The following is a 14,178-nucleotide window of genomic DNA, read 5'->3' as shown; positions in this document are numbered from 1 at the left end:
CACCTTTTTTCTGACCTTCTGTTAGAGTCAGGTAAAAACTTTAACAAGCAAAGACCAGTGAAGTAAATGCTTTTACAACATGGCAGAAAAAAGTATGTGATCCCTAATAAGAAATTCTGAAGTGCTTCAATTCACATAGGAAATATATCTAAGATAGGTGTCTACGGTTCAGTAGTTCCACAGATGAGGTGCTCACTGTACCTTATCGGCTTCTGCATTTAAAATAGACCTGGCAGGGTTTGATTCAGCTTTGAGTTTTTTTTATTTTTTTATAATGTTTGCATGAAAAATGTCACATCACAAACAGGCTGAAGATGCAGACTTTGACTGTGAGTGTCAACACCCTACGTTTGAAACAATTACTCGAATATTTCACTAACCTTTAGTTTAATGTTATTCATTCAATTATCCATGCACTGACCAGTTTTCCAACTTTCTCGATCACTGATCCATTCCAGGAAGCAGATGTAAAGATTTAGTTTGAATTACATGTGATAAGATAGGGGTTACTAATACATCTTACCTTTCTGTAAGGTAAAGCATACTGTATGTTTTAAAAAAAGAAATTGTTTGGAGTAATTAAGCATCGCCAGGATGTTGAGGAAAAACCCAGAGGAAATCCACGCAATAATGGGGAGAACATACAACCTCCACGCAGATAGCACCTCAGCAATTGAACCCAGGGTCCCAGCGCTGAGGTAGAAATGTTAACCACTGTGCTACTGTATTGCCCTCAGTAATTTCCATAGTCCAATATTGTAGTGTTTCAATATTTCACATACATTTTCACATTTTTGTGGGTAACATTCCCCATGTTCATGTTGAGTGCAAATAAGGTGTGAGAAGCATTGTGCAAGTAGATTATTCAGCAGCCTGTTGTCTTTGGCATTGAGTGGGATGAAGGCAGTAGTCTCTAGCTGCTAATGAACAGCTTTGCAGTAATTATATTAATTATAAACCTCAGAGGTTATCCTGCTTGTTTTTAATTGAAGCTTTTATTCTTGGAGACTTCTGATAGCTGTGACATTGAAGTAAGAGCCCATGTGTGGTCACCTGGTCAGCCCAGCTTGCCAGGCAGAGCTATAGTTCAATAACCAAGAGAAAGACACTGCTGCCTACAGTGAGTCTGTAATAGTGATTATTTTCAGCCATTTCTGCTTTAATTCTGTAGGTCTCTTGGTATTGGTAGCTCTTCACTGTGCAGCTATAAAAAAGGATTACCGATTTGGGAGATACTTCTGCAGTAACAGTTTTGACAATGCCTTGAGTAATAGGCATTTAATTTAAAGAAGAATTGGCACAGCTCTGTTTTTCAGCACCTTTGGAGTGTTTTGAGCCAGTGACACTACAGGGAGTCTTGTCACAGGAGTCTCTTTTCTTTTATTTTAATGCATGGTACCTGAAAAGTGTTTCTAGACTTTGGGTAATACTGCAGTTTTGATTTATTTTTCTTCAAGGTTAATGTTGACCAGCCCGCCAACAGTGGCCATATCAGTTTTATTTGAAATAGCAACACTTGAAATAACATTGCAGCAATACATCACTCAGCTGCTTTAGATTTCATCAAGGATTTCAAAATCCATTCTGAGAAAAATAAGTATCGATTTAATAAGATCAGCAAAATAGACTTGAGACTGTAATTATAAAAGTATTTGTTTAATGAGAACATGTCCTAATCTTGTGACATAAGATGCCCAAAAAAGGTTAATGATACTTCTTATGGCTGAAATGTTTATATTTGAAGATATTTGTAAATACTATATTAGGAAAAAGGTGCCAGCACTAGAAAATTGTTTTTTAGAATATGACAAGATTTTTTTACCTGCACATTTAACACAGCCCAATCACAAAAGACTGACACACAAGGACACAACCGAGCTGTCTTGTTCACAGCCGAGAGTAACAATGTTGTATTAGTCTTTTGTGGATGGATCTGACATGTGGCAGCACCACTATTATCATCATATTAAGAAATATTATCTGACACAAGACGCAGGGTTAGAAATTAGTATCCAGGCAGTCATCGTTGCATGATTGTCTATGAAGGCCATTTTATTTTCTGTAATTGCAAATCTGTTGGCAGGACTCAATACAAATAAGAGGCTAATTAAGAGCAAATGTATCCCACACATTAGGGATCCCTGTTGATGGAGAGGTTTGACCTATGATTCATCAATCCACCACCGTAGTCATGAATTACTTATCCCTTATTTAACACTGACAGGAGCTGCAGTATTGCACACACATGAAACAAAATAAGGTCAATAAACTGGAAATATGCAATGTCAGAAGTGGAGGAAAGGATAGCAAGCAAGCTGCCTACAGGTTAACTTGAGCACAGAAACACACACAATCAAATCCGCTGTGTTTGTGAATAACTGTGATTACAAGAATAAAGAAGCACCACTAGTCCTTTCATTATTTTTGGCTTACACAGTTTTTCCCAAACTACATGGAAGGGTTGCCATAGTGACGGGGGGCGCCAAAGGAATTGGATACGAGACGGCAAGACAGCTGACAAGTCTGGGAATGCACGTTATAATAGGTACAGTATGCGACCTGATTACAGTAAACACCTGCAGGCCTCATCTCAACACTGAAAACACAAGACGAATTTACGCGGTTATATGAGAGAAAACACCCCATATCCTATTGTCTTTGTTAATTATATCTTCACTTTAATTAGTCCCCATTCTCCCCTGTCCTGTCTAAATTCATTTAACTGTTAACACTGTTAACATGAGTTTAAAAATGACTGGCTAATAACAGAACTGACAAGTAATTCATGTTTTCCATCGTTTATTATCTCCGTGCTTTGAAAATAGCACGTTGCACACAGCAAGTTAAGAACTAAAGGACAGAGTCTGCCAAAATTCACAGTACCATTTGAACCACTGCAGTTCAGAAGTTTCTCCCTATTCATTATTCAGAATGTAAGCAACTGTTCCTTACTGAATATCTAGCAGCAGAAAACATTGTTGTGGATAGGAGTTTTGTTTAAGTTGAAAGAGGAAATATGCAAAGAGTTGAAACAGGTTTCAGGCTTCAGCAAAAAGCTTTGGAAGCCATCCTGCAAAATAACAGCAGAATATATTATATCATCTTACAATCAGCATTCTGGGTCACATAAAGCTGGAACAGTGGTGCTTTACCCATTAGAAATCGGTTTCTTGCAGAGAACAAGGACAGTGGTAGCGCACCGACTCTTGTAATAAAATGGTTCGTGCTTTCAATGGCCTGTGCTATATAATGAAATTAGTTCCAAATTAAAGGTTTCTTAAATTCACTAAAATATCCGTCATAAATCTGCTCAGCGGAAGGGATTTAGGCAGGATTAATCATTTCCTTTTCTGCTAAAAAAAGCTACTGCACTTTACGATACAGTTACAGCATTAAATACAAAAAGACAAATTGCAAGGACATGTGTGTCATTTGCCATTAAAGAAGGCCAGCTTGGCAGCAGCAATAGCCCTCACAGGGCCTTTATGGAAATAACTAATTCAAACCAGGGCTGATAACGCTAGAAAGGTTTGACTCCCTTGGTTGAAAGGCTTTTTGTGGGGGCACCACCGGGTAATGAGTTGCCGTGGTGAGGTTAAGAATCCTGTTGTTTTTTTTTGCATGAAAACGTGCAAAATGGGATGAGACAGGAAGCGCGTCTCAGTTTCTGTCATATTGAAATGACAAAATAGCAAACGCCACTGACCTTTCATCTCCTAAACGGTCCATTTAAGCAAATTGTCTGGCATTCCCAGTGCCACCATTCGCATGGGGTTATTTTCCCAACTGCTCCAGCTTGGCCACTCTCTGCCAATTAAAAGGCATGTAAAAATATCAGCCACACATACAGTACACCCTCTTCCTTGGTGGAAAGGCATTTCATAATCTGTAGTTGTGTTTGGTCCTCTGCAAGCACAGCGATCACTGAGTCGCTGTGTATAAAAGAGAATATTGAGCAGTCATGTGGGTTCTGTGTCTCAGAAAGTGGGACAGCATAGTTAAAACAAAGCACTGTTGTACAGAGCAATGACTCACACTAAACAGGCTTCACAGTAAGAAGTGTTTTCCCATCTCAGTGGGCCGATCTGTGCTACTGTTCCTAGAATAAATTAAGCCTTCAGTTTGGAGGTTGTCTTGTGCTTAACTGTTCAGTTTGGTTTAGTGGGAAAGCCTCCCTGCTCGTAGTGACTAAGCTGATGGAGTCCCAGCTTCATTTATCACGGCTTCCATTTATTCCATAACAAAACCTCAGTGATATCAGAGCACTCCATCTGCTTGGCCAGCTTTACAAGTTAAATTCCAGCTGGGTCCTAAAACTAGGAAGACAAAGTAGACAATCAAATGAGGCTAAATATCAAATCCATAAGAAAGCAGAACTCATCTGGTAGCAGTGTAATTATGCACTCCATGGACAATATATGTTGGATATGCCAACATGCCATATGTTGGAAATGACATTACTAATGTCATTACTAATGTCATTTACAAAAGTAGAATCACAGTGCATTGTATAAAATGCAACAAAAAGTAAAGTAATTGGGAGGCTAAAGTTAAGTGGTATTAAGATCTCTTTTAGGTAAGGGTTATTTTTTGTCAGAGCTGAAAATGCAACCTTTTTTTGGTTCCTATTCCCTTTGACTATCTGATAACCTGTTTTTGTGTGCTAGCTGGAAGTCATGAAGAAGAGAGTCAGAATGCAGTGAGGCGAATCCGAGAGGAAAATGTCAAAGGAAAAGGTAAATTGACAATAGTGCTTTCCAGTCTTTTTGTCAGAAATCAACGTAAGCAAAGTATTGCTCCATGTGTTTGAGAAACACTGATGTAAACCTGGCTTGGCTGTCAGGACTTTGTGACAGTGAGACGACTGAGTGAACAAGTCATGGGTGCTGGGTATGTAGGTATGCCCCTCTGGAGATTAGGCTTCAGATTCTCATTTGTACATTTTAGTAATTATTTAATTTCAGAGTACTGTATACTTGTGAAACATACCCATCCACAAAAAATCATATGTGTCCTATGGCCCATTAGTGGGCAGATGTTTGTATTGCGTGGATACTGATGAGTCTTCCCTCAGCTGTCATTTTTATTCTCTTTAGCACTGGTTTTTAGCAGGAGGGGAATAACACAGTGGAAATCCTATGGAGTGTTTTCCCACCCCTTCAGTTATCAATTAATGCAAACCCACTCTAATACTGTAGAATCGACAGAGCTGTCTCACACAGCAGTCTTAGATGGAGGACAGCAATTAGTGGCATAGATGCCTTCTGTAGCAAAAAAGAGCGAAATAGACATGAAAGAGAACTGTCAAACAGGCAGATCAATCAGTCTCTACCAGTCCAAAGTTTAATATCCTGCTGTTTTTGAATAGAGGCCAAATTTAAATTCATGGTGTTCCCAGAAGATCTCCTCAAAGAAACGGCTTCCCTTGCCCCATGACTGTAGTTCCAGAGAAAGTATGGAGTTTAATTTTCTTGGAAGTCAAAGAGAAAAGTTTTTTTTTTTCCAAATCAAAGTAATGTTGCGTCCCACTGAAGTACTGCAAAAACATTTGGGCTATATTGTTCAGCCTTCACATTTGTGCTGCTGTATGCATTTGGTTTGTCAGCAGTTTTGTACAGGGTATTTTTGAGTATTATATAGCAATGGTATGTCATTTAACTCAAACAAGGTAAAGATTTTCTGGCCACAAATTAGAAGGCAGGTGTTCAGAAACAGAGTAATTTATTTTCATTACTTTTGAGTCGATTAGGTCATCACGGAAGTGATTTGCTAAGCTTGCAGAATATATCAGACGTGAGAACTTGGGCTTTCTGAATGCAATCTGGACAGATTCATTCAAGAATCGGCCAGTTTCGTAATAAATGTGAATGGGACCTTCACAGGTGAGCTTCTGAGCTGACACCATTTAATTAGTAACCTGTGGCAATCCAGGTCTATAAATATGATCTTGATATTCCATAGGAGGATAGACTAGCCTATTCCTATCCCTGTTTTTTTTTTTCGTGAAACTGTATCGTAATTCCACAGAAAGGAGCCATTTTCACAACATGAAGAATATTTACTTTCAAAACCACAACATCAGAACATCTATGTGCGACCTGGGCTATGACAGGCCTCCCGTGTCACTGGCATAGTTCAAGTGAGCACATAGTTTGGGGTCTGTGGGCTTCTGTGTGGAAGGACCTTCTGCACTTCTGTAGATTAAACAGGTCAAAGGCTTTAACTAAGTTCATTTTAAACCATGAAAACCCTACCTTTGCATCCTTTGTAACTAAGATGTCCCGGAATTATTCTCCACAAGATGGCAAACCTACATCCCAGCCTCAGTCCTGAAAGGCTCAGCCTAGTTTTTCTGACATCATTGACTTCCACCGTGCCCAGGATAATACTGAGTGGGTAATACTTAAAAGACTCCAATGGAAGTTGTGAGAAGGTTAAAAAGTCATGATGTGTTCTGCAGTCCAGTCACCAGTGCTGCTCCTGCCTGGGGAAATATCAAGTCACCCCTTATGATTGCGGATTTCTCCTGATTCTTTGTGACACTTCCTTCGAGGAGAGAGATCTGCTGTGTCTCTTTGTGTCACTCCAGACCGCCCTGTCAGTATGCTCCGTAATGCAGACGTCTGTTTTCTGACGCTCCTTGAATGGATTGCCTTCTTCTTTGCCCCACGCTCTCTGGTTGGACTATTTCTGTAGCTTGACATGAGGAAATGCATTGATTGCTGTCTCAGTTCTCAAACACATCTGCCTTGCTTGTGATACTCATCTTCTCTACATCCTTATAGCACCTCAGAGCTTGGAAGATATTGCTGGTCTCACCTTGCTTTTTTCAGTTCTTCATTCATGTTATCATAAGTTGCCAATTTAGATTCGTTCTAAGTCTTGAAAAGCTGGCTTTGCGTGGCTTCTTTTTCTTTGCTTTAATTTCTGGATTTTTGTTTTAGAAAAATAATGTTTTGGGGCTTTGGCAAAAAAGGATTTCTGGTCTGGGTACATTTTCAACAGTAAATATATGTTAAAATTTAATGTCAGATATTTTCTCTAATTCTAGGCACTTGTGTCATACATAAAGGAACATTTCTTTGGATAGCAATTGATAAAAAAAAGCAGTGCACATCTGAATACAGTGCACTAATGAATGTGTTAGCATGATTAAAAGACCATCTTTTGAAAAAGGTTTTTAAAAGGTTCATCTTACTGAACCACTAAAACTCAGTGCTGAAAACAAGCATGTGCTGTTGGCAACATTGTCTTCTGGTGCCTAATTCAATCATATGTAAGACGGCAAGGCAGTGCTTAATCAGGTGACATAACAATGAATGATTGAATGAGGGCAAAGTGTCAGTCAAGCTATAAGAAACTGCTCTGTAAAAGGAACTTGTTTTGTAAAGAGTAGAACTGACAGTCTTCACCTCAAGCCTGTTCCTTACTGGATGGTATTTACATGATGTGCTTTGTAAAGGAATAATGAACAAGAACTGCAGATTTGCATACAATAGTATAGATACAGTTTTATAGACGATAATGTCAATTCAATGCAATTTTTATTGTTTGCCTCTGTTTGTACTTAGTTTGAAGTGAGATTTTGATTGACTAAATCTAAAAAACTTTTAAAGTTGTTGAAAATGTTTTAAAAAATGTTTTAAAAATGTTGAATTCCATCACGAATTGCCTGTATAACATTAAAATAGTAAAAAAAAATTACAATTAGGATTTGAAGACACCATTCTGTTTTAAAACAAATGGAGAGGTGTTCTTAAATGCGGAACTTGAAATTGTCAGATAATATACTGATTAATTTATTTTTATTATATAGTACAGCACTTTTACAACACACTTTTAAACACAGCTAGAGCTACAACAGACTGAGATTGAAGCAGATATCAAATAGGTGTCATCAGTGTAGGACATGCTCATTATAAAGAGACAAAAGAATAAAGAAATAAACAGCACCACACTCTGTCAAGTGGATTTATCTGCAATGTGACGCCAGCAGTTGTATTAAAACAGTCTGAATTAATGGTGCACCATCCAATGTGCATTTATGTGAAAGCATACATAGCTGGCAGTGCTGTGTCCATATAGGAGAAAGGCTTATAAATTCTGTATTTCACATACAGGTTGACAACATTCTGAACCTGAAATGACAGGGGACTCTAACATTAAATTTGTACCGTTTAACATTTGTTGACAAGCTGTTAGAAGACAAAAAAATTGACTTTTCTGAGTCTTATTTTTTTTCAGTAAAGCAGAGGTGGTTAGGACAGCCCTTTATTGATGTTCACTTCAAGGCTTCTTGTTTGAAGCCCAAGGGTGGGCAAGAGAAGAAAAAAAGCTCCATATGGCTGGGAAGTGAGGGAGGAGGTCCAGTTAAGTCTCCACAAACCGCCAACACGCTTGGAGGAGCTACAGGAGAATGTTTCGAAAAAAAGATCTCTAAAAACAAATTAAAGCCGTTTTAGAAAAGAGGAGAAAGACACAACCACGCATGCAAAAAAAGTTTAAAATACAACAAATTCTGGCATGGAGTCATTTCAGATGTATTTGGAATATGGTAATGAGCCCCTTTCTTGTCATAACAGTTTTTGTCCAAGTTCTAGTCTGTGGCCCTAGGGTGCCTTCTAGGGGGACTCGATCATTTTACTTGGAATTTTCTCTCAGTTTTTGTACTATATATATATATAAACAGAATGTAAATGAGCTGGTAGATAAGCGTGGCAGCCTGGTTTATTCATTCAAATTCCACCTGGACACATTTTGAAGGTGGAAGTGTCAAAAATTGTATTTATTAGAACTCCTCACCGTGATTTGTTTTTGTGAAAAAAAGAACTGATTTAAAAAAAAAGAAAGGATTTTGTTACCTTCCCATAATAAAAAGTTTTTTCCGTTTCACTTGTTTCTAAAGATATACAAATTGGAATTATTGCCACGTCAGCAAAACTCTGTACGTCTGTCATAGTATATTACAGAATATTTGAAGGAGTGCTTGAATTCTAAACAGATGTATTCTGAAATTCAGAAAAACAAGCATCAATTAAAGAAATGTTCACTTTAGATTGAAAAAAAGGGGGCAGACGCATTTCTTGGCCAGTGATTTCCTCAAACATGGCTTCTTTACTGAGACAATACACATTTACAGTACTCTACCCAGGAGGTCAGATCAAATTGTGTCAATTATTTAGAGGAGGCCTGCAGGGAATAAAGAAATAAATGTAAAGGGAGTCAAGGTCCTAAAGGGTTTGGGAGATCCAAAGTTTGGGAAGCCAGAGGATGCTTGTTTAATTGCAGAAGTATTACTTTGGAAAAGGTAGTTGTTGTTCATGAATTTCCATGCACTGTGCAGTATGGTTATTTAATACGTAAGATAATAAATACAGTAGTTTATTTCCTAACGCGTTCAAGAACAGTTAACAGCTAAGATCTTACATTACGAACATGCCACCCACTAAGGTTTATCACAACCCATGAGCTGCTCACAAACATTTCATTAGTTGCGTTTCATGGTGTACATTGGAATTCATAACATGAGCGGAAGCTGTATAATTGACAGGATCACAGATTTAAATTGAATATGCTGTTGGCACTCTATATATGATAAGATTGTTCACCGGTGATGTAGTTCACCAGTCTTGAATTTCTCCTTGGTAGGGATGTTCTGGAGTTTCTTCAAACAGTTTGCAAGCTGTTCAAATTAAAAGACAAGCAATTCTAAGGCTGAATTCCAAACCAAGAGACACTTATTATCAGGCTTCTTCTTGAATTCTGTTAATGTACTTGTGACCTTCAGTGGTGCACTTCAATACATTGCCTTGATTGAAGAAATATAGTGTATTGATGTTTAAATGTTGCCAATAACAGGGCTGTGCTGCAGTCTCTTTTTCCTTACCTAGGACAGTATGTCAAACTTTTACTCTGTGTGCATCTCAGTAGCTCCAAAAGACCAGGCATGTTCACCAATTCAGTATCATCAAATAGATTGCATTTTTTTCTTGAATCAATATTTGCTCCTGTCCTTCTGAAAATAAAAGTTTAAGGTGAAGTGCCCGGTACACTTCCCCACCTGTTGACTCAGTGCAGTCTGTTATGGCTCAGCCTCCTGATTCTCTGGTTTCAAGGGGTCTTCTGTCACAGAGAGTCTTAACCTGTCGAGTGCTCTGTCATGACTGTTAGTGTCTCTGATATCTCCAGCAATGTGCTGTCTGCCATCACCACACACCTCAGCTCCAAGCCCCAACACCTTGCTTACTCCTGCGTCCTCCGTGGGGTCCCCTTGTCGATTTGCCTTCATGATGCTGCTGAATTTTGGTAAAGCTTGAATTTTTCATGCTTTTTAATTACTGCTCTATTTTAGAAGTTCATTCAGGCAAAATGTGCAGAAATTGCAAAATGAAAACAAACTACTACTCCGTATGCTCCTTGTACTATAGTAACAGGGTTTTCCTTAAAGGTCTCTCATCCCAGTACAGACCAGGCACAGCCTTGCTGAGCTTCAGAGATCTGATGCGATCAGGCTACAAGATAGAAATGCTGCCTTAGACGTTGTCTCTTTAGGCCCTGCTGCATTTTCTGCATAGATACCTTAGAAAAAATAGTGACTTCTGTCAGAGACCAGTGCTGTTTACAGTATATGAATTAAACATTGTACTGCTACAGTACATCATAGCAAGGCTTAATCTTAGTGATAAACTAAAGTGTTTCAACATACTGTTTTATGCATGAAAGGATTCTAGTCAAAGTGTAAATTGTTTTCAAATTCATATACTGTAGGAGAACTTCTTACAACTGTTCAGGAGTAACTGTTCTGTTTTAACAGTTACTGAATTGCAGGGGCCTCGATGACATTAAATAACATGTAGCCCAGGAAAGAACAAGTCCAGGCAGCGCAGAAATCGCGGCTTCGTTTCAGAACATTGCAGTTTTCAATTAAAGGAACATGAATTTCAATGAACAGGAAGGTACTTGTGGAGATTGCTATACAGGGAGGTGCTTTTAAAATGGACAACAGGAGCACGTCTTTTACCCAAAGGGTTGTGGGAGTCTGAAGCAAGCTACCCTGCCATGTTGTTAAAGCTGATATGCTGGCATCTTTCAAGAAAGGGCTGGATGAGACACTGGGATCAATAAACTATTAAATACCAAATGGGCCAGATGGGCCACATGGCCTCCAGTCATTTGTTACATTTCTTATGTTCTTATCAGTTCTTAAGAGCTGACTTTGACAAAAGACTGAGGAAAAAAACAAATGAAGTGAAAGTTGAAAGAAAAAGAAAGTGTTCTGTTAGATGTGTTTGTAATGTATTACAGAGAGAAAAAAAAATTTAAGGACAATTTAATGTTGAGCCAGTTGTTCTCTGTTTCTATGTTTCTCTGAGGAGTATACTTTAAATCTGATTGTTTAATTGTACTAATTTATGGCTCAGTGGGTCCTCTTACTCATCTGCTGTAGAAATGCAAGTTTTTTTTTTCCAGACAATATTTTGTGACTTTCACATGTACCTGCAAGACAAACATTATGTAACGAACAGTTCTTTCTGGACCCTATGCGGACGACACAATCCGGGTTAAAGTGAGAAAACACGGGGGGAAAAGTCATGCAGGAGAAGGGAATGAAGATGGGGGCGTGTCCTTGGTGCGCTGGTGTACGGGGAAGGTGTGGTCGAGGCAAACAATCCAAAGAATAAGTCCAAGGGAGAATCCAAAACAAAGCAAAAATCCGTGGCCAGGTGATCCATCCAACAAGGGATTAAAAACAGGAACAGGGTCGGAACCGGCGGGAGGGGAGCGGGAACAGAGAATAAAACCTTAATGGGACCAGGCGCTTCCAGGTCCCGGACTCACACAATACGGAGATCAGATGCAGAGCCGGGATTAATGTCAGTGTCTGGCTTTTAAGGTGGACTGGGAACGGACTGAAACGGGACAGGTGCACAAAATCAAGTCCGAAGTGAAAGGGCCGGAGCGCCCTTAAGGAGGAGGGACTATAATCGTGACACATTAACCTATGTTAACATAATCCTACTGAGTGTTTATTGTAGCATTGCCATCTGATTTGTGGAAAGTCTGGTCTCTAATAGGGACAGAGTTCAGTTGATATTGCTGTATTTAATATGGTTTTTATATGTTTTGTCCTAATGTAAATTCAGACTAGGAATGTCAATGTAATGTTTATATTTAATTTATATATTTGTAAGCTAAACATTATAAGTTTATAATAGAAACCTATAATGTTTATATTATCCACACACTCAATCAGAAATAGGCTGTCTAGAGAAACATACAGATAAAGGTTTGAATCACTGAGATTTACCAGTCTGACAAATCCAGCACAAACATTTTACTATAATCTATAGCAAGAATCTAATCCCATCAGCGCTGAAACACTGAAGAGCTGATTTTCTCAGAACAGATCCCAGACTCCAGCTCTGTTTGTTAACTGTCCTTTCATTTATTTCCACTAAAATACTGCCCACTGAACTTCTTCTGTGAAGCATCATCCCTTTTCACTCTTAAAGCAAGAGATAAATATTGTCTTTTACTGTCTGTCCCTCAATTTACTTTGCAGTATTTTATATAACTTCCTTCTGCTCACTAGCTAATTCTTTTTAGTCCGTTCTGTCAGGGACAGTCAGAGGGGAATATTTCAGAAGCTAATCAGGAAGTCCAGATGCCGTTGTTTCTTATTTATGAGATAGTTGGTTCCTTCTCTGGCAGTCACAGAGTACCTGCTCCTGTGAGCTCAGACCTCTGTCTTTACTATTTTACAAAGGTCTGACTTTGTGGTCAGTAAGCTTTGGCACAGCCAAATAACAAATTGAGAATATGAAAATAAACGGGAAGAAAGAAAAATATTTTTTAAAGGTTTTCCACATTCTCAAACAATCTTAACAGCCACCTTCCTGCATTGCTCTTCACACTTCAATGAAAGCACATTCTGACTAAAGTACTTAACCTTACTAGTGACACTGTCATAGTGTGCGGCTGTCACGGGTACATGCCCTGTGTCATGATTCTAATCCCTCCCCCTTAAAGGCTCTTTCACATTTTACCCAATCTCCTGCACCTGCCTCTTGTTCCAGTCTCCCCTTGTTCAGTATTGGAAGATGGTCTTGCCCATTTTGCGGGTTGTCTGAAGGCAAGCCTTTTCCCCGGCGTCCTGACCTTCTGGGTACGGGGCTTGGAGCGCCTGGCCCCGTTACCCTTTTTTATTCCCCCAACCCTTCGCCGGATCCCGCTCCGGCTTTTAACTTCGTTTGTCTTTGTCATGGATGGACCACCCGGCTCTGGACATTTGCCTCCCTACGGATTTCCCTACGAGCACCCTTTGGACTGTTTGCCTGGACCACGCCCCCCCCCCGAGCACCTTCGCCACGCCCCCCTGTACGTCTACCAGCCCTGTTCCTCGTCTCTTCCCCGTGTCTGTTCTCTCCCTTCCGGATTGGGCTGTCTGCATAGGGTCCTGAAAGACGCTACGTGACACCCCGTGTTTTCCAGATTCTTGGCATTTTTTTTCTTAGAACAGCTGAGAACGCTGATGGAGTATTTTTTGAAAAATGGCTATGCTGTGTAAGGCTGCCAAAATTAAAGTCTGAAACAAGTTTGTCCTTTAGATGGGACTACATGTATATTAGGAAAGTTGAAATTAAAAAATGGGTGTTCTTCATTTCACCTTGAAATCTTGAAATGTGCCATGGAATATACCCCCAGAAGGAATGACTGCCTTACGTATGTTGTAAATTAATTGTGTAATTGTGTAAATTAATAATCATAGAGTTACAATTAGCACTACAAGCCGTTTCTTTAAACATCCATCCATTTTCTTACTGCTTTATCCAACACAGGGTTGCAGGGGAGATGGAGCCTCATCCAAAAAGCAACTGGTTCAAAGCAGGTCACACCCTGGACAGGACACCTGTCCATCGCAGGGCACACACAGACACAAGCATGCACATACTCACACCAGAACCAATTTTCCTTGAAACCAATTAACCTACCTGAATGTCTTTGGACTGTTGGCACTAACATGGGAGAACAAGCCCAGGAACTGAACCCAGGGCACCAGTGATGTGAGGTGACAATGCTAAGTGCTGTGCCACCATGCTGGGTAGGTCCCTTTTCAGGCCATAAAGGCCCATGGGGAATGGGGGGCAAGGGCCACAGTTTTTATTGACCATCTGACAC

General features: G+C 39.5%; 1 protein-coding gene across 1 annotated transcript in view; it reads left to right on the top strand.

The window, feature by feature from the left end:
* LOC148836488 (polyprenol dehydrogenase) overlaps positions 1 to 14,178 on the top strand; it is a 70,834-nt gene that overhangs the window by 15,064 nt on the left and 41,592 nt on the right. Inside the window, exons 2-3 of the mRNA XM_088914096.1 lie at positions 2,438 to 2,545; positions 4,668 to 4,736. Coding sequence (XP_088770222.1) covers positions 2,438 to 2,545; positions 4,668 to 4,736 — 177 coding nt within the window. The remainder of the gene's footprint in view (positions 1 to 2,437; positions 2,546 to 4,667; positions 4,737 to 14,178) is intronic.

The sequence above is a fragment of the Atractosteus spatula genome, chromosome 4 (genome assembly GCF_055471065.1).
Source record: "Atractosteus spatula isolate fAtrSpa1 chromosome 4, fAtrSpa1.hap1, whole genome shotgun sequence".
NCBI lineage: Eukaryota > Metazoa > Chordata > Actinopteri > Semionotiformes > Lepisosteidae > Atractosteus > Atractosteus spatula.
Note: the sequence above shows the minus strand (reverse complement) of the source record. Positions and strands in the feature narration are given on the sequence as shown.